The sequence below is a fragment of the Globicephala melas genome, chromosome 6 (assembly GCF_963455315.2).
Source record: "Globicephala melas chromosome 6, mGloMel1.2, whole genome shotgun sequence".
NCBI lineage: Eukaryota > Metazoa > Chordata > Mammalia > Artiodactyla > Delphinidae > Globicephala > Globicephala melas.
The window spans coordinates 44,973,808-44,990,232 of NC_083319.1; the positions used below are offsets into that span (position 1 = coordinate 44,973,808).

General features: G+C 40.7%; 1 protein-coding gene across 3 annotated transcripts in view; it reads right to left on the reverse strand.

Annotated features, from left to right (window-relative positions):
* OSTF1 (osteoclast stimulating factor 1) overlaps positions 1 to 16,425 on the reverse strand; it is a 50,277-nt gene that overhangs the window by 3,090 nt on the left and 30,762 nt on the right. For all 3 annotated transcript variants that reach the window (XM_060300837.2, XM_030876986.3, XM_070045739.1), the window contains 6 exons: positions 16,220 to 16,283; positions 14,284 to 14,337; positions 12,519 to 12,626; positions 11,349 to 11,398; positions 8,263 to 8,341; positions 4,964 to 5,062 (listed from right to left, as the gene is read on the reverse strand). In XM_060300837.2, coding sequence (XP_060156820.1) covers positions 4,964 to 5,062; positions 8,263 to 8,341; positions 11,349 to 11,398; positions 12,519 to 12,626; positions 14,284 to 14,337; positions 16,220 to 16,283 — 454 coding nt within the window. The remainder of the gene's footprint in view (positions 1 to 4,963; positions 5,063 to 8,262; positions 8,342 to 11,348; positions 11,399 to 12,518; positions 12,627 to 14,283; positions 14,338 to 16,219; positions 16,284 to 16,425) is intronic.

Consider the following 16,425-nt stretch of genomic DNA (forward strand, 5'->3'; position numbering starts at 1 on the left):
ATGATCTATGGATGCTAACATTGCAGGACAAGTGACAAACAGATACTATGCGCCTCTGATAGAAGAACACAATTTTCTTTATGAAGTATTCTTCCCTCTATCCCTAAGATAGATAGATAGATACATAGGTAGATAGATAGATCGATAGATGATAGATAGAATCCAAATCTAATCAAACCTCTAGATGTAACACCAATTGACAAAAATACAGAGGACAGAGGAGCATGACAACACCATGGGAATGCATGCATGCAATGTCTACACTGGGAAATTCAGGGAAATTGGTCCAGTTTCTTTAACAAATAAACTGCAAGGCTAAACAAAGAGGAAAAGGAGAGGGAAAGGAAACATTAATTGAAAAACAAAGAAACAAGAGACATAGCTATCAGTTTGGACCCTACTTAAAAAAACATAAATAAATAAGCAAAGAATAAAAAACATGTAAGAGAAAATGGTAAATTTAGACCATCACAAGACGTTTGATGATACTGTAGTTTTTTTTAAGTCTTCATAGGTTTAGAAAAATGATTATTGAAAAAAAAAGGAAGGGGCAGGGGAGAGGGCAGGGATATAGAAACCGATTTATCTTATACAAGAGAGAAAGAAAGGTAAAAGAACAAGTGGCTTTACGCAGAACAGAGGTGGCCTTCAACGACTTCAGCTTCCAAACTATTAGAAGTCTCCGGGTTGACTGTACTCTTCTCCATTCTCCTTAAGAGGAGTTCTGGAGACCTGGGAGGAAGGTATTTTGTTCTGTTCCATACACACCCACAAACTTCAGGACTGGCCATGAACTTGGTAAAAGTAGCCTTTTAAGCTAAAGACAAAAAGACAAATAGCAAAGCTCTTCCCCTTTCTACTTTGCTACTACAAACCTGTGTTTTTCAATATTGGAGATATTCCTTGTCCTTCAATGGTTACTTTGGCACTTTGCTTTAAGCAAGAGGAAGATGACTGGCCACGGTGCAAATTCTGACCAAATAAAGTGAGAGCCAGGCAAATAAACTTCTCCTTCCTTCCTTCTGTGGACTGCTCTGAGGCACAGTTTCTCTGGAAACTTCTCATATGGCCAAGTGCTGATAATTAGCGGTATCTTCATAGCCCGTCTTGGGGCATGACTATCATGGTAATGTATCCCCTAGCAGTGCTTCTCAGCCTCCCCTACCTCACTTCCATATTTTTTCTCATTCTCACTGCCCTGGATTTACATGTTCCAAAGCACCAGAACTTAGATAGACAAACAAACAAATAAATAAACAAACGGTGGAGGGATAAACACAATAACATGTAAAATCTCATAGACGTGTTACGTGAAAGAAGTTAGACACCAAAAAGCACACACTGTTTGATTCCATTTATATCAAGTTTGAAAACAGGCAAAACTAATCTATGGTGAGAGAAGGAGAGGATTCTGAGGGAGGCTTCTGTTGTGTGGGAAATGTCCTCTATCATCTGGGTTATGGTTAATAAGTTTAAGCACAGTGGGAATCCCCTGGCGGTCTAGTGGTTAGGACCCTGCACTTCCACTGCAGGGGGCCCAGGTTCAATCCCTGGTTGGGGAACTAAGATCCTGCATGCCGTGTGGCACGGCCGGAAAAAAAGGTTAATTTCATTGTGGATTAAATCAGGTTAATGAATTTAAAAAAAAGTGTAAGCACAGTAAAAAAAAAAATCATCAAGATGTACACTTAAGATTTATGTACTTTACTTAATGTAAATTATACCCTAGTTTTTAAAAATTGGAAAAAGAACTGAAAGGTTCAATCCTCAAGTATGCCTTGACCCCACCCTATATCCTAAAGTTACCCTTCATGGTAACTGTAACATGTAAATTATTTTGTCCTTATAAGAAATTCAAGATGTGGTGGTTTTTTTTGTTTTTTTTTTGGTTGTTGTTTGTTTGTTTGTTTTTTTGCTGTACGCGGGCCTCTCACCGTTGTGGCCTCTCCGGCTGCGGAGCACAGGCCCCGGACGCGCAGGCTCAGCGGCCATGGCTCACGGGCTCAGCCGCTCCGCGGCATGTGGGATCTTCCCGGACCGGGGCATGAACCCACGTCCCCTGCATCGGCAGGCGGACCCTCAACCACTGCGCCACCAGGGAAGCCCTCAAGATGTGCTTTTAAAAGTGGACCACGATGTCAGAATATACCTCCTCTGGCTTAGAGCTCATGCTGGCAATTTGCTATATGGCCAAATATTCAAACTCTCATTCCAACGAGGATCAAAATACAAATTAAAATTTTTTAAACTGGATAATTGGGCAAATGAAGAAAAAGAAAACAGAGAAAAAGGTAACATGAAAAATGAAATACGAAGATTCATTTCTTGGCTCTGTGTGCCAGGCCCCAAGATTAATTACCTCATTACTGAAATCAGTAGAGCACAAATTTAGGAAGGTAAACTAAAGAAACTTGGAGTAAACAGAGAAACAGAACACCAACGTCCCTGCCCTTTTCTACAAAGACTACAGAAAAATGAGGAGAAAAAGAGAAAAGTTTGCCACCTGCCTCTTCCAGCTCCAGTTGTTCATGTGGAGGCTTCTGGGTGTAGCTCTCTGGGGTCTGAGCAGGTGTGATATTTTCATTGTCTGTCACCATCAAACTCATAGTGTGCATGAGACCCTGATAACCGTTAGCTCATAAGAAACCTTACTCCTCAGTCAGGATGTTTTGGAGGTGCCCATATAGCGGCAGGAAGTCAGTGGCAGAGAAAGGAAATTAGGTCATAGTCCTTCTTCCTGACCCAACCAAGGCAGCAGGGCGTGAGAGGTCCACCTCAAGTAAAAGTGTTTCAACCACATGGCTGCAAATACGGCTTCTCAGTCAAAATGTAGCTAGGGAGCACCACTCAGCTGGTAAACACTTTCTCACTCATTTGGTAGACCCTATACACATCTATGCATGAGTAATTACTTTAAAGAAAGACTTGCTCTGCCAGCAAACATTCATGGCTTAAATAATTAAGAAGTCCCTAACTGCTTAATAGTTTACATTATACCTGAACTGAGGTTAAATAAGAATCTGGAACAAACACTTATCTGAAATAAGGGACAAACGGAACAATGGATTTGTGAGAATTATGATGGGAATTTGATGATAGGTAAGGAAGATGATTCTGGGAAGTTCCCTTGGTAAGCCACAAAGAGAGGGGGGCTGTTTGCTTTCTTTAATTGACTAAAGCAGGAAACCAGGGGACTGATATACTTTGCTGCTTATGCTAGAAATGGAATATGGGACAGCATAATATTGACTCTTCTCATAAATCAAGGGATACCTGAGGGAGAAATAAGTTTTCCAAGGGTTCAAACATTAATGGGAATTTGATTCAAATGATAGAAACAGAAATGAGCATCTCATTACCCAAGTTGGAGAACTCTGAAAATAATAATACCCTAAGGATAAAATGAAAACACATGCACTTAGCCTCTATAATGGAAATTTCTAAAAAGGTGTCTTGGTGATTCTCCACCAACATGAACCAGTCTAAACTTCAGACTCTAAAGCGATACTAAAAGAGTCCAGAATGATGAGTAGCAATGCAAAGACTTGCAGAAGGTGAATCCTCCATTATACTAGTTCCTTTCTAGAAAACGGCAGTAAAAATATATCCATTACAGGCTTATACTTCAAAGTGGAATTAAAGTGCCAAACAGGAGATAATTAAGTAGAATAAGGCTTGAGAAGTGAGAAAAAAGAGATCAAATGTTCCCTCCAACCAAGCATCTTCCACCTTTCTTTTTTTCTACCTCTCTGGGTTTCTCATGGGCCAGGAGACTGATGATAAATGAAAGAGGGACAGAGGAGAGGTGGCAGAGGAGAGGTGGCAGAGTTCACACCCCGCCACTCCCAGTACTCCTTTCTGGAATCACCATGTTAGAATGAATCTAGGGGAGCACATTCAGCAGGCTATATACTGAGAAGTCTAATCAACAGCCAATCTCTGAATAGTAATCACGAACAGTGCAAATGTGTTTAACACCTCTATTTCCTTTAACACCTTTTCAAAACCACCACACAAACTCTTCATTTTTATAGAATTGCATGTGAACTTTTCAAACCTCTTCTCCTACATCAATAGATATTATCTTTAAGAATATACACTCTATCTTCAGACTTCCCTGGTGGCGCAGTGGTTAAGAATCCACCTGCCAATGCAGGGGACACGGGTTCGATCCCCGGTCTGGGAAGATCCCACATGCCGCGGAGCAATGAAGCCCGTGCGCCACAACTACTGAGCCTGCGCTCTACAGCCCGCGAGCCACCAGCTACTGAGCCTCTGTACCACAACTACTGAAGCCCACGCATCTAGAGCCCGTGCTCCACAACAAGAGAAGCCACCGCAATGAGAAGCCCGTGCACCGCAACGAAGAGCAGCCCCCACTCGCCGCAACTAGAGAAAGCTTGTGCGCAGCAACAAAGACCCAACACAGCCAAAAATAAATTAATTTTTAAAAAAAGAATATACACTCTTATCTTTAAAAAACCACGCATAGAACTGTGAAGAGATACCGATACATTTACAAAGTCTAGAATAATTTTGATTACAAAATTTTGATTACAAATAATTTTGATACCCTCATTTAAAATAGAAACAAAATATAATCATAAAGCTCTTGAATGCATAATTAAAAAATATTTAGTGATAACCACTCATAAAAACAAATCTGAAATGAGAATATGGAAACAATGGTTCTCTGATAAGGACTGTAATGGAAAGCAAAGTAATTAGAACTTGATTGCAAGGAATAAAAGAAACATACTAATCATAGCAAAAAATCGATGTCTCTTCAAATTTGTTTGCATAAAGGTATTCTTCCATGTTGAAGTTCTGATTCAGACCAAGGATGTAAAATCTAACTTCAGAATCACCTGAAGAATTTACCAAGAAAAAATCTTCCCTAATATTAAATCGATAACTCTTAGTCATGATGGCATCAGGAGGAAGAAGGATTAAAATCAAGTACCTGTTCCCTGTTTCTTTTTCAGGAGAGATGCACAGGCAGCATTAGTAGCCATGTCCAGGGCCAGCTTCTTCTCATTGTTTCTTAAGTCTGTTCTAGCACCTTCCCCAACACAAGAAAGTAAATTAGGTGTTTTGAAGACTCTATAGTAGCAGCCAAACCTTTTTTTTTTTTTTTAGTTTCTTTTTTCTCTTTTTCTTTTCTTTCTTCCAGTTATATTGAGATATAATTGACACACAACACTGTATAAGTTTAAGGTGTACAGATAATGATTTGACTTACGAACATCATGAAATGATTATCACAGTAAGTTTAGTAAACATCCATCATCCCATATAGATACAAAATTAAAAGAATATAAAATTTTTTTTTCCTTGTAATGAGAACTCTTAGGATTTACTCTCTTAACAACTTTCTTATATAACAAACAGTAGTGTTAATTATATAGCAGCCAATCCTCTTTCCATCAAAACTAATCACTTTTGGCAGAACTAACTAGAGAACCATTCTGGCCCCTAACTAGGCTCTTTCCAAACAGTAAAACTTTCTCAAAACAGTAATAACATATTTGGCAGCTTTAATCAGGGAGCTTATTGCTGCACCTGTAATAATTATACACAATTAAAATATAGCCTTCCTTTCGAGTCCCTATAGAATTGCATGTGAACTTTTCAGTGAGGAGTTGACTGTCCCTGTGGACAGTAAATCAGTTAGACTCAACGTGCCTTGGCACGAGTTTTTGGAGATTAAATTCAATACACCCTTTGCCTCTTCTTTTCAAGAAGGTCTTTAGAAAAGACCATGTAAGTTGAGCTTGAGGAGATTAATATTTATCTTAAGTATACTCTCATGCTTATTAGCAGAATTAGTAACACTAAAATCTAGAGGCAATCCATTGTTCCCACAGCCCATCTTCTACTCCCTTTTTTCCTTGTCTTTATTATGTGATAAATTACATCAGAATTCATAAATCTTTCTCATTGTCAAAGATTCAAAAATACAGATGTATGCTGAACAAAAGCTTATGTCTCATTTCAGCCTGCAACTAACCCCTTCCTTCCCCATCTTCTACCTTCCCCAGAGGTGACCATTCCCAACAAGTGGGCATCAGTTCCCATCTCCCTTATGTGCAAGAATGCATTCACAGACATATGTGGACATATACACAAAATCATACTCCATGTATTAGTCTGTAATTTGATTTTTTTTTTGCCAATGATATTTTCCTTTTTTTTAGTTGATGTACAATATTTATAAGTTTCAGGTATATAACATAGGGGTTCACAATTTTCAAAGGTTATATTTCATTTATAATTGTCACAAAATATTGGCTATATTCCCTGTGTTGTACCATGTATCCTTGTAGCTTATTTATTTTATACACAGTAGTTTGTACCTCTTAATCCCCTACCCCTATCTTACCCCTTTCCCTCCCTCTCCTCCCTGGTAACCACCAGTTTTGATTTTTTTAACTTAATAATATATTATCGTATTCATTCCTTAGTAGTACACATACTTATAACCCAATCTATTTAAATATTTATAATTATTCCATTTTGTGGGTATTCCAAAATTTATTTAACCACTCCTCTATTGAGGGGTGTTTAGGCTTTTCCTAATTTTCATTATCACAAACAATGCTGCCGTGAACCTCCTTGAACAACATCTTTGTTTATATGCATTTCTGAAGGATGGTTTCCTAGAAGTGGTGCTGAAATGTAACGATATGTATGTTTTCATTCTGCTAGCTACTGTTAGACTGCCTGCCAAGAAGGCTTACCAATTTACACTCTCTGCCACAGTGTTTGAGAGTGCCATTTTCTCTACAACCACATCCTCGTCAGTAAACAAAATATAAATGTCCTAAAACTCAAAGGCACAAAAATACTGTCAAGAAAAGAATAGTATGTTTAATTAGGAATACGGTGACCATGTGTGAAAATCTCTCATGAACAGATTTAGATATCCACAGCTGGCGTTATAGGGAAAACCTCATTCTCTCGCTGTACTACAGGTCAAACATCCTGCAGGTTCATAGTTCTGTGACTGATCATACCTTACTTTACACTTGAGAACTCACATACATGATTTCTGTCAGGATGGGAAATGTTCAGAGACAGGATGCTAGAGAAGAAACTCAACCATTTCCTGTGTCCCTCTCAACCAGCGCTGCCCAGAAGAAAATTATGTGAGCCATAGACGTAATTTAAATTTTTCTAGTGGCTACGTTTTCAAAATGTGAAATTCATTTTAAGAATATATTTCGTTTCACCCAGTATATCCAAAGTGTTATCACTTCATCATGTAACCAATATGAAAATTACTGTGCTACTTCACTCGTTTTGTTTCTACTAAGTATTCAAAATCTGGTATTCATCTTACACTTACAGCACATCTCAATTCAGACTAGCCTCCTTTCAAGGGCTCAGTAGCACGTGTGGTTAGTGGCTGCCATAGCAGACAGTGCAGATGTTGGCATACCTCTGGGGGGCACTACAGTGGTCCTCAAGGTGTCTGATCTTTTGCACCTGGAGTTTACATCATCAACATCCTTTAAATCAAAAACATTTCCTCTCATATAACCCACAACATTGCTCCAAGGATCCCTAATGATACTGCATCCATGTGACATGTAGGCTGGGGATTCAAGCATCCTATATTACAGCCTTCTAGACCAGGGTGCAGTACGGGGTGATATCCCTGGCCTTCTATAAGGGTTAACTAATATTTGTGGGACAAACAGATGAATGGATGGTGAGTCCATAATTTCACTGCTGCTTCTGACTTGTGTAAAAACAGGGAATCAACGTATCTTCTTGTTTTCTGTACATCTAGCATCTGCTCAGCTCAAAGCAGGACATCGCAGCCACAGCATTCCTTCTTATCTATCAAGCTTTCCTGTGAGAACAGGGGCCTCAGCAACTTCACCCATACAGCTTTCTTAGAGAGCTCTCCTCTGTATGTGTGCATGCACATGTGTGCGCATGCACACACACACACACACACACACACACCTTCTTTCTGAGGCCCTTTAATCCTGCAGAAATGTACAATAAATTCTTACTGAGGGTAATATATGTGATTTTAAAGCTTACCAAGCTTTTGAGTTAAAATTAAAAGCTTACACAAATCACCTCAATTTTATCTTATGATAACAACTCCGTGATGCAGACAGAGTAGAGACCACAATTCCAGTTTTAAAATAAGAATCCTATTGTTTTCCCTACTATTTCAAGTGGTAAAAGTGGACGTAGCCTATTTTTCAGGGTAAGCAAAGACCAGAAAAACTAAGCACACTTTACCTTTTGCCAGAAGCAACTGGACAATATCTGCATAACCCTTCCAGGCAGCAGCATGCAAAGCTGTGTCTCCCAACTTGTTCTATGGTGATATAACAAGAGAAAGCAGCATTTTAAAAAGAGAGTGTGGATTGAAACCGTGCATGAATTTAGGTTTACTCTAACCTAAGTAAATCTAAAATGAGAACGAAGTTATAAAATCATATAAAATTCCAAAGAGGGAAAGGAGACTCAAAAGATGAGAGGTGAGTCATTTGGGGAAAGGGAATGGGATGGAAGAGGAGAAGTGGAAGTGCACAAGTGGAAGTGCAGATGCCTGCAGAGGGAGACGCCAGGAGGAAACAAGCAGATTTGTCTCCGCAGAAACCAGCATGAATTAGGAACTGGAGATGCCTGGAGACACGAGAGCAGGAATGAGGCATGGGAGTGAAACCAAGAGTACTGGGTGAAAGTGTTTCTCCGGAGTAATTAGAACCCCAGAACCCCAGATCACCTTCCTTTCTCCCTGCTGCCAGATGACCCAGTACACATGGTAGAATTACCCTGTTGAGAAATTAACCAGATAGCTTCCAAGCTCATGGAACTTGCAGGCACAAGAGAAGGTGGCAATTAGGCTAGGAACTAAAAGCAGGGGGCTAGCTGAAAAACCTGCAAACTGAGCAGTAAGACCCCTCTCCCAGATGCCTTTACCTACCCCAGTGCCCCAGTGTGTACAGTCTAGCATCTACGCCCAGGGAGGAGGCTGGAGAATACTTTTCTGGGAGAGCTGAACAGTCCCAATGCGGGGGAGGAAGGGAATATTTTAACTGGCATCTGGGTATAAGCCAGCAGAACATCCAGGACCTCACCACTTCACCCTACGGAGGAAACCACCAGTCAATAAGCCCCACAAGCACACAGTGCTTTCAGTCACACTCAAACATGAATGGACAGACAAAGGTACTGTATATTTGAGGACAGCCTCCAATATCCAAAGAAAGATCAAAACAAAGCTAATGGATTTCAGAGGAAAAAGACACAGTGTAGTGAATAGCAGAAAATGTTTTAAAATATGTATATAATTAATATATCAGAGATATAATATGACATTATGTTAGGAAATGACAAAAAGATGCTATGTAAAAGTAAAAATAAGAGTAAAAGGAGGAGCTTATGGTAGAAAGAATTCTAAGACAGCCCTCAAGCTCCCTGCCCCCTGGGATACACCTCCCTGTATAATTTCCTCCCCTTGAGAGTGGGTGAGACCGGTGAATATAACAGGATATCATGCCCATATTTTCTAATCAGTTGATGTTTACCCTGGGTGGACCTGACCTAGTCAGGTGGGCCCTTATAAGGAAAGGCATAGCACCAGCAACACAATCTCCTGCTGGCCTTGAGGAAGAAAGCAAACAGCCATGTTGTGAACTGTCCATCAGGAGGGGTGGTCTCTAAAAGTTGAGGGCCTCAGTACCATAGGTGCAAGGAACACAATTCTCCCAGCAACATGAATGAACTTGGAATAGGACTCGAGCTCCACATGAGAACCCCACTCCAGCCAATACCTTGATTCCCACTTGTGAGACCCTGAGCAGGAAACCCAGCTACGCCACCCAGAATTCTCACCTACAGAAAGCATAAGGTAAATGGGTATATTTTAAGTTGCTAAATACGTGGCAATTTGTCACACAGCAACAGAGATCTAATACAATGCTCTGGGGAATTAAAAAGGCGACCAAAATCAAACACAAAGATGAGAAAACCTCTGAGGAAAACTAAGAAAATTAGAGGCTCAATCTGAGAGCCTACTAATGGGCATTCGAGAACCAAAGAGCAAAGGAAACAGATAAAAATATATAAGAAATAATACAAGATATTTTTCCAGGCTGAAAGAGTTCACTACCATTTTCAGGCAAAGACCCATTCTAAAAGCACATCATTGTGAAAGTTTGGAATACCATGGATAGAGTAAAATTCTAATCATGAGAAAACGCAGGGAATTTCCTGGCCGCCCAGTGGTTAGGACTCTGCACTTTCACTGCTGAGGGCCCAGGGGCCTGGGTTCAATCCCTGGTCAGGGAACCAAGATCCTATAAGCCTCGCAGCACGGCCAAATAAAAAAGGGAAAAAGCAGTTAATACACAAAGAATGGGACTCAAAAAGGCATCAAACCTCTCAAAAGCAACCCTGGAAACTAGAATACCATGGAGCCATGCCTGTAAAATTCTGAGGGAAGTCATTTTCAACCCAGAATTCTATCAGCCAAATAGTCAAGCCCAAGCTCCCCTTTCTCAGGAATTTACTTGAAGGTATTGTTCAACAAATGGAAGACAGAGGATCCAGAAAAGTGAGGACACAATACAGGAGAGAGGTGAAGCGTTTCCCAGGAAGACAGCAAAGGGCACTAGAGACCAAGTTGCTCCAATCAGAGAATGAAGATGGAAGGCTTCAGTATGATTCCAGGAAGAAAAGAAAGAAAGCAATTATCTTATACAATTTAGAAAAGTATATCAAGAGAGTATAAAACAGTGTCGAGGTCTTTGTGAAATACCAAAAAAAAAAAAGCACTAAATAAAAGTCAATAAATACAGAAACAAAAAAGTTACACAAGCAGTGAATGATATTTAAATAGCCATAATACCATAAGCATTATATAGTAATATAAGCAAAAACTATGCTATGTATGAAACATTAGGAGGACCGGAGGAGGAAAGATTGGGCGCTGGGTGCTGGAAGATGACAGCTGGGCGGTTGACAAGCGTAAACCTTCACCTACCAGATAGGATACCAAAATACTTTATGAAGATGATGAATTATTAGACAGCTCCACAAGCATATTCCTTAGTAACATGAAGGTAAGAGGAAAGCACTAAAAGCTGAAAGTGATATACGAGGAGGAGTATGGCAGGAATTGGGGGCTTTATGCAATTTGGACTTTAATCATAATTTTTTAACTATGTGCTTGTTGTATTTTGATTAAAAGTTTTATGAAAAATAATAAATGGGAAAAGGTGAGTTCCAAGACACCAAGACAGGATTTTACACACACATAAGCTGTACCAGGAGAGCAAGGTAGGTGGGTTAAATGGCTTCTGCATAAGCAATCTCACCTGTTGGTTCAGTTCAATGTTTGGTTGAGTAAATAGCACTTCCACTATATCTGAAATTCAAATAGAAAAGATTTTTTAAAGAAGGAGACTAAAAGTCTGACAAAACTCAGCATAATAATTTTAAAAGAGAGGATTCTTTTTAGAAGAATCATCAAGAAAATCGTTATAACAAAGTTTTCAACATTTATGTAAATAGAAGACCTAAGACTATAAAAGGTAGAATTACTCAGGGAAAATTTTTTTCTAATATTTTGGCTTTTGTATTTTCACATGACATCTATGATAGGAATATTTTTACATTTGCTGGGGCACTTAATATTCATACCACTAATTTGTGTTTAAATTTTCCTTTGGCCACGCTATTTAATTTGTTGGATTCTTTGTTTCTCATTACTGTTGGGATCATTTTCTGTGTGTTGTAGAGAGAGGGAGAAAGAGAGTGGGTGTGGTAGATTCTCAGCCAGGCTGAAATACATCTAGAAATTCCATTTGTCATTATTATTGATTATAACAGAGGAAGTTATCAACTGAATCACCAACTCAAGCAAATGCTGTCTCTTTCCTAAATCTTAAGCTTAGAATGTAAATCATAAAAGCTTCCTGGGAGGGCTTCCCTGGTGGCGCAGTGGTTGAGAGTCCGCCTGCTGATGCACGGGACACAGGTTCGTGCCCCAGTCTGGGAAGATCCCACATGCTGCGTAGTGGCTGCGCCTGTGAGCCATGGCCGCTGAGCCTGCGTGTCCAGAACCTGTGCTCCGCAATGGGAGAGGCCACAACAGTGAGAGGCCCGCGTACCGAAAAAAAAAAAAAAAAAAAGCTTCCTGGGAAAAACTAAGTCAGAGGAATCAATTCTGGTCCTTTCTTCTGTGAGATTAGACAGTGGGGGTTGTTTTTATATTACTGTTGTTTTCCTGTTTTCTCAGACCTTTGCAAGTCTGAGAGAGGAAAGGAAGCTTCCACTCCTTCAAGTGAAAAGGTCTGTGTAGTGAGGCTGGCCAATCACATTCTACCTACTGTTTTACAGAGCTTCCAGGGACTGGGCTTTTGGCTGACATTCTGAAAAATTTGAAAAGAATACCAATTTTTTTTCATTTGTGTAACTCTGGCTCCCCTAGATGAAGCACATTTTCAGTAGCACAGATATTTATGATAACAAACAAAATGTAATACCTTTGTGACCCCCGTGACAAGCCCAGTACAAGGCGGTGCTTCCAGCTTTGTCCAAGCCATTAACACCTACTCGGTTGTCCAAACACTCTCTCAACCAACTCAAGTTGCCTGAAAACATTTTACATTTATAAAAACACATGAAAAAGGGTTTTAGTTTTCTTCGTTTTGCTTTTCAATCAATTTCATCCTGCATAAATTCGCATTTGCAAAGGATTAATCAGTAAGTCTGAAATTAAAACCTGCCCCATAACGCATTCTCTATGGTACATTTTGACTTCCAGTTTATTAATGGAAAGCATTAACATCAATTTTTAATGGTAGGTTAATGGGAAGAGTTGCCTAAATGGGTCCATTTAAGGTATTTTTACCCTGTAAAAAAAGCTTTTTTTTCCTTTGTGAAATCCTGGAACTTCGGGAAAAAATTTCAAACCTAAGAACAAGCAGATACTACTCATATTCATATTTAAAATGCATTTTCAGTTCCTATAAGAAAAGAAAAACTAAATAACCTACTCAAAGCTGCTGCTCTTATATGTTAAAGTATAACTATTCATTTAATATCCTGTGGCTAATGCCCTAAATATCTAGTTTACAAAGAATTTTTTAAATGTCAATTTAGTAGTTCTACTTATGCACAATCCTAAACCAATAATTTCCTTTTGCACATTCAGATTTCAGAAATATCTACAATTAAATGAAAGAGAGCTTACTGTGGCCTTATAAAAAATTCCCCACGATCTACAGCAGGGTTTCTCAACAGCGGCCCTACTGACATCTGGCGCTGGAGGGTTCTTTGTTATGGGGGCTGTACTGCACGATGTTTAGCAACATCCCCAGCCTCTACGCAAAAGGTGCCAGCATCCCGCCAGTTATGACAGTCAAAATGCCTCCAGAGGACTTCCCTGGTGGCGCAGTGGTTGAGAGTACGCCTGCCGATGCAGGGTACACGGGTTCGTGCCCCGGTCCGGGAAGATCCCACATGCCGCGGAGCGGCTGGGCCCGTAGGCCATGGCCCCTGAGCCTGTGCGTCCAGAGCCTGTGCTCCACAACCGGAGAGGCCACAACAGTGAGAGGCCCGCGTTCCGCAAAATAACAAACAAACAAACAAACAAAAAAATGCCTCCAGATACTGCCAAATGTCCCAGGGTTTGCAGAGAGGAATTACCCTCTGTGGAGAGCCACTGATCTATGGAACAAAGCCCCACGTACAAGCCCCATCCCTGGTGCTTCCTTCCTCCCCAACCCCAACCTCACCATTCATACTTGCAATATACTAACACTCTCCCAGGTGCTGGACCCCTGAGAAGCCCCCACCCTCTGCCCTCCTGTTACTCATTCTGGCCTCTATAGCCTGTTTAACTGAAACACACTTCAACCGCTATACTTATCACACCATCTTGTAATGATCTGCTACACACATCTCTCCCCTGCCAGACTTTGAGCTCTGCGAGTCACAGAGCATGACTTTCCACTTGCAACTAAGCACAGGGCAGGTAAGACTCAAAAGTTATTTGTTGACTGACATTTTAAAAATTAAAATCACACATTTCTATAGAGTGAAAGAAGGCCAGAACAGAGATTGCCTCTGGGGGAGGCAAGGATTTAACTGGGAAGGGAACTTTCTGGGATGACAGAAATGTTCTGGATCTTGATCTGGGTGTTGGTTACACAGGTAAATGCATTTGTTAAAAGTCATCAAACTACATAATTAATATGTCTGTGTTTTACTGTACTGTTTATCTCAATCAAAAAGAATCAGACCTACCTCTTTTTGCAGCTTCATGCAATGGATTGTCAATGGATTCTGCCTGCTCAGCCACTAGATGGAAAAAAAAAAGATGCAAATCAATGTTGAGAGGGCCACCCAAAGGATTCCCTGAAGCCAGTTCAGTGTCCCAGCTTCAGAAGTGCCAGGACCTTCCACCATACAGCTTCCCTTACTTAATGTGAGTTTTTAAAAATGGCAGAAAATCAAAAGTGATGTTTTGTGCTTTGAAAGAAGCTGAATTATGTGTCAAAAGAAGCCAAGCTAAGACAATAACACAGCAATTAACTGGGAGTATAAACAGAAACAAACATAGCCATTAACTGGAAGTATAAATAGAAACAAACAGATCCAAGGTCTGCCAACCAGTTTGCTCAAATATTTCACCAACAAATTTAGTCAGGAAAGTGCAAAAGAAAGCATTTGAGGTTCCTTTTTACATTCTATAAAAACACCCTAGGGCTTCCCTGGTGGCACAGTGGTTGAGAGCCCGCCTGATGATGCAGGGGACACGGGTTTGTGCCCTGGTCTGGGAGGATCCCACATGCCGTGGAGCGGCTGGGCCCGTGAGCCATGGCTGCTGAGCCTGCACGTCCGGAGCCTGTGCTCCGCAACGGGAGAGGCCACAACAGTGAGAGGCCCGCATACCACACACACAAAAACAAACAAACAAAAAAAACACCCTGCTTTGAAGATGGCTAAAAATAATTGTCTCCCTTGTGTGTGTGGATATGAAGGGTGAGGTAAAGGAGAAATATTTTGCTTTCTATATTCAGAATGGGCAATCAGCATACCTGCCTGCCCCTAAGGAAGGTGTATTCACTGCTGTCCTAGAATCAGTAGGAGTGACCACATGAAGACTGTTGTTCAAATGAGACTTCACACCCACCCCTCCCACCACAAAGGGCTGTAACTAGATACTCCCTTGGCTACCAGGGATCTAGCAACTGAGAAACATTTTGCACCCTCAGTCTATGACCAGCTGGAGAAGTTGTTTATTTGGGATTTCAAAGGTTAGAGGAGTGTAGAAATGCTTAGTCTTTTAAAATCCAGAATGATATGGCCCTTAGACCAGGTAAGTGGGGCCCATGTGTTGAGCCCCAGGTCTCACTCATTTCCCTCCCCCCACTTTCTCTCCTCCCCTCCACCTCCTCCCCTCCGCTCCCCTAGGAGCTCTGAATTGCCTTCCTTGAAATTTCTAAGTCCCCTTCCAGTGTTTGGAACTGGTGCCTGATGTCAGCCCTATTGGTCTAAGGAAGTATCTAATGCTAAAGTCCAAAGGAACCTTAGAAGTGATTTAAATCAAACCCTCTTGTTATACAGATGGAGAAACGGTCCCAGGGGCAGCAGTTAAGTACCCTAACTAAGGTCCCTTGCTGTTAGAAGTGGAAGAAGGATTAAAACCCAGGACCCTTGTTTATCAATCCTGTGCGCTTTTTACTTTACTCTGCTGATTTCTACGAAAGTCTGCTTTGTCCCCCTTCCAACTAGAAGTGCGTCTCACTGCTCAAGTGCCTCAAACTGCCCTAATGTTCATTTAATGAACATCACTGCCCCAAACATTAATTAACATAACAAGGCAAGGTTACTTCATCACAAAAGAAAGGGGGGCTAGTCTAAAAAAAACAAAGAAGAAAGAAAAGAAAAAGAAAAATGTCTAAGCGTTGAATAAAGTAAAACTATAAGTATTTTCCTGGAAACCTTAGATTCTTTCAAGAATGTTACAATGCATTTTCTTAAGCCAAGGAGTCAAGTTCAAGTACATCCAGCATCCATGACCACTCTATTAAGAGGAGGCTCAGAGTAGAACATGCCCTAGGCTGGCAATGACTCCATCGATTTCTCAGCCACAGCAGGAAGCAGAAAGGCCTCAGGAACCAGATAACTGAAAATACACAAAGTACAGCCCAAGTAAAGCCACCGCTGCCATACTTACCATAGTTGCTTGGGATTAGTCCCGTCCTGCCTTTGGAGGTGCCTTTCCACCAATTGGTATCACTCTGGTGAAAGAAGAGTTAAATTAAGTGGGACCGAATCCAGTTTACATTCAGTCATTTTTAAAACCATGTGGCGCATATTGGCCTCCTTTTGGCCTTTTCAAAGGGTAGAGCAGTTGACACTTTTTGTTTTATTTTAGATAAA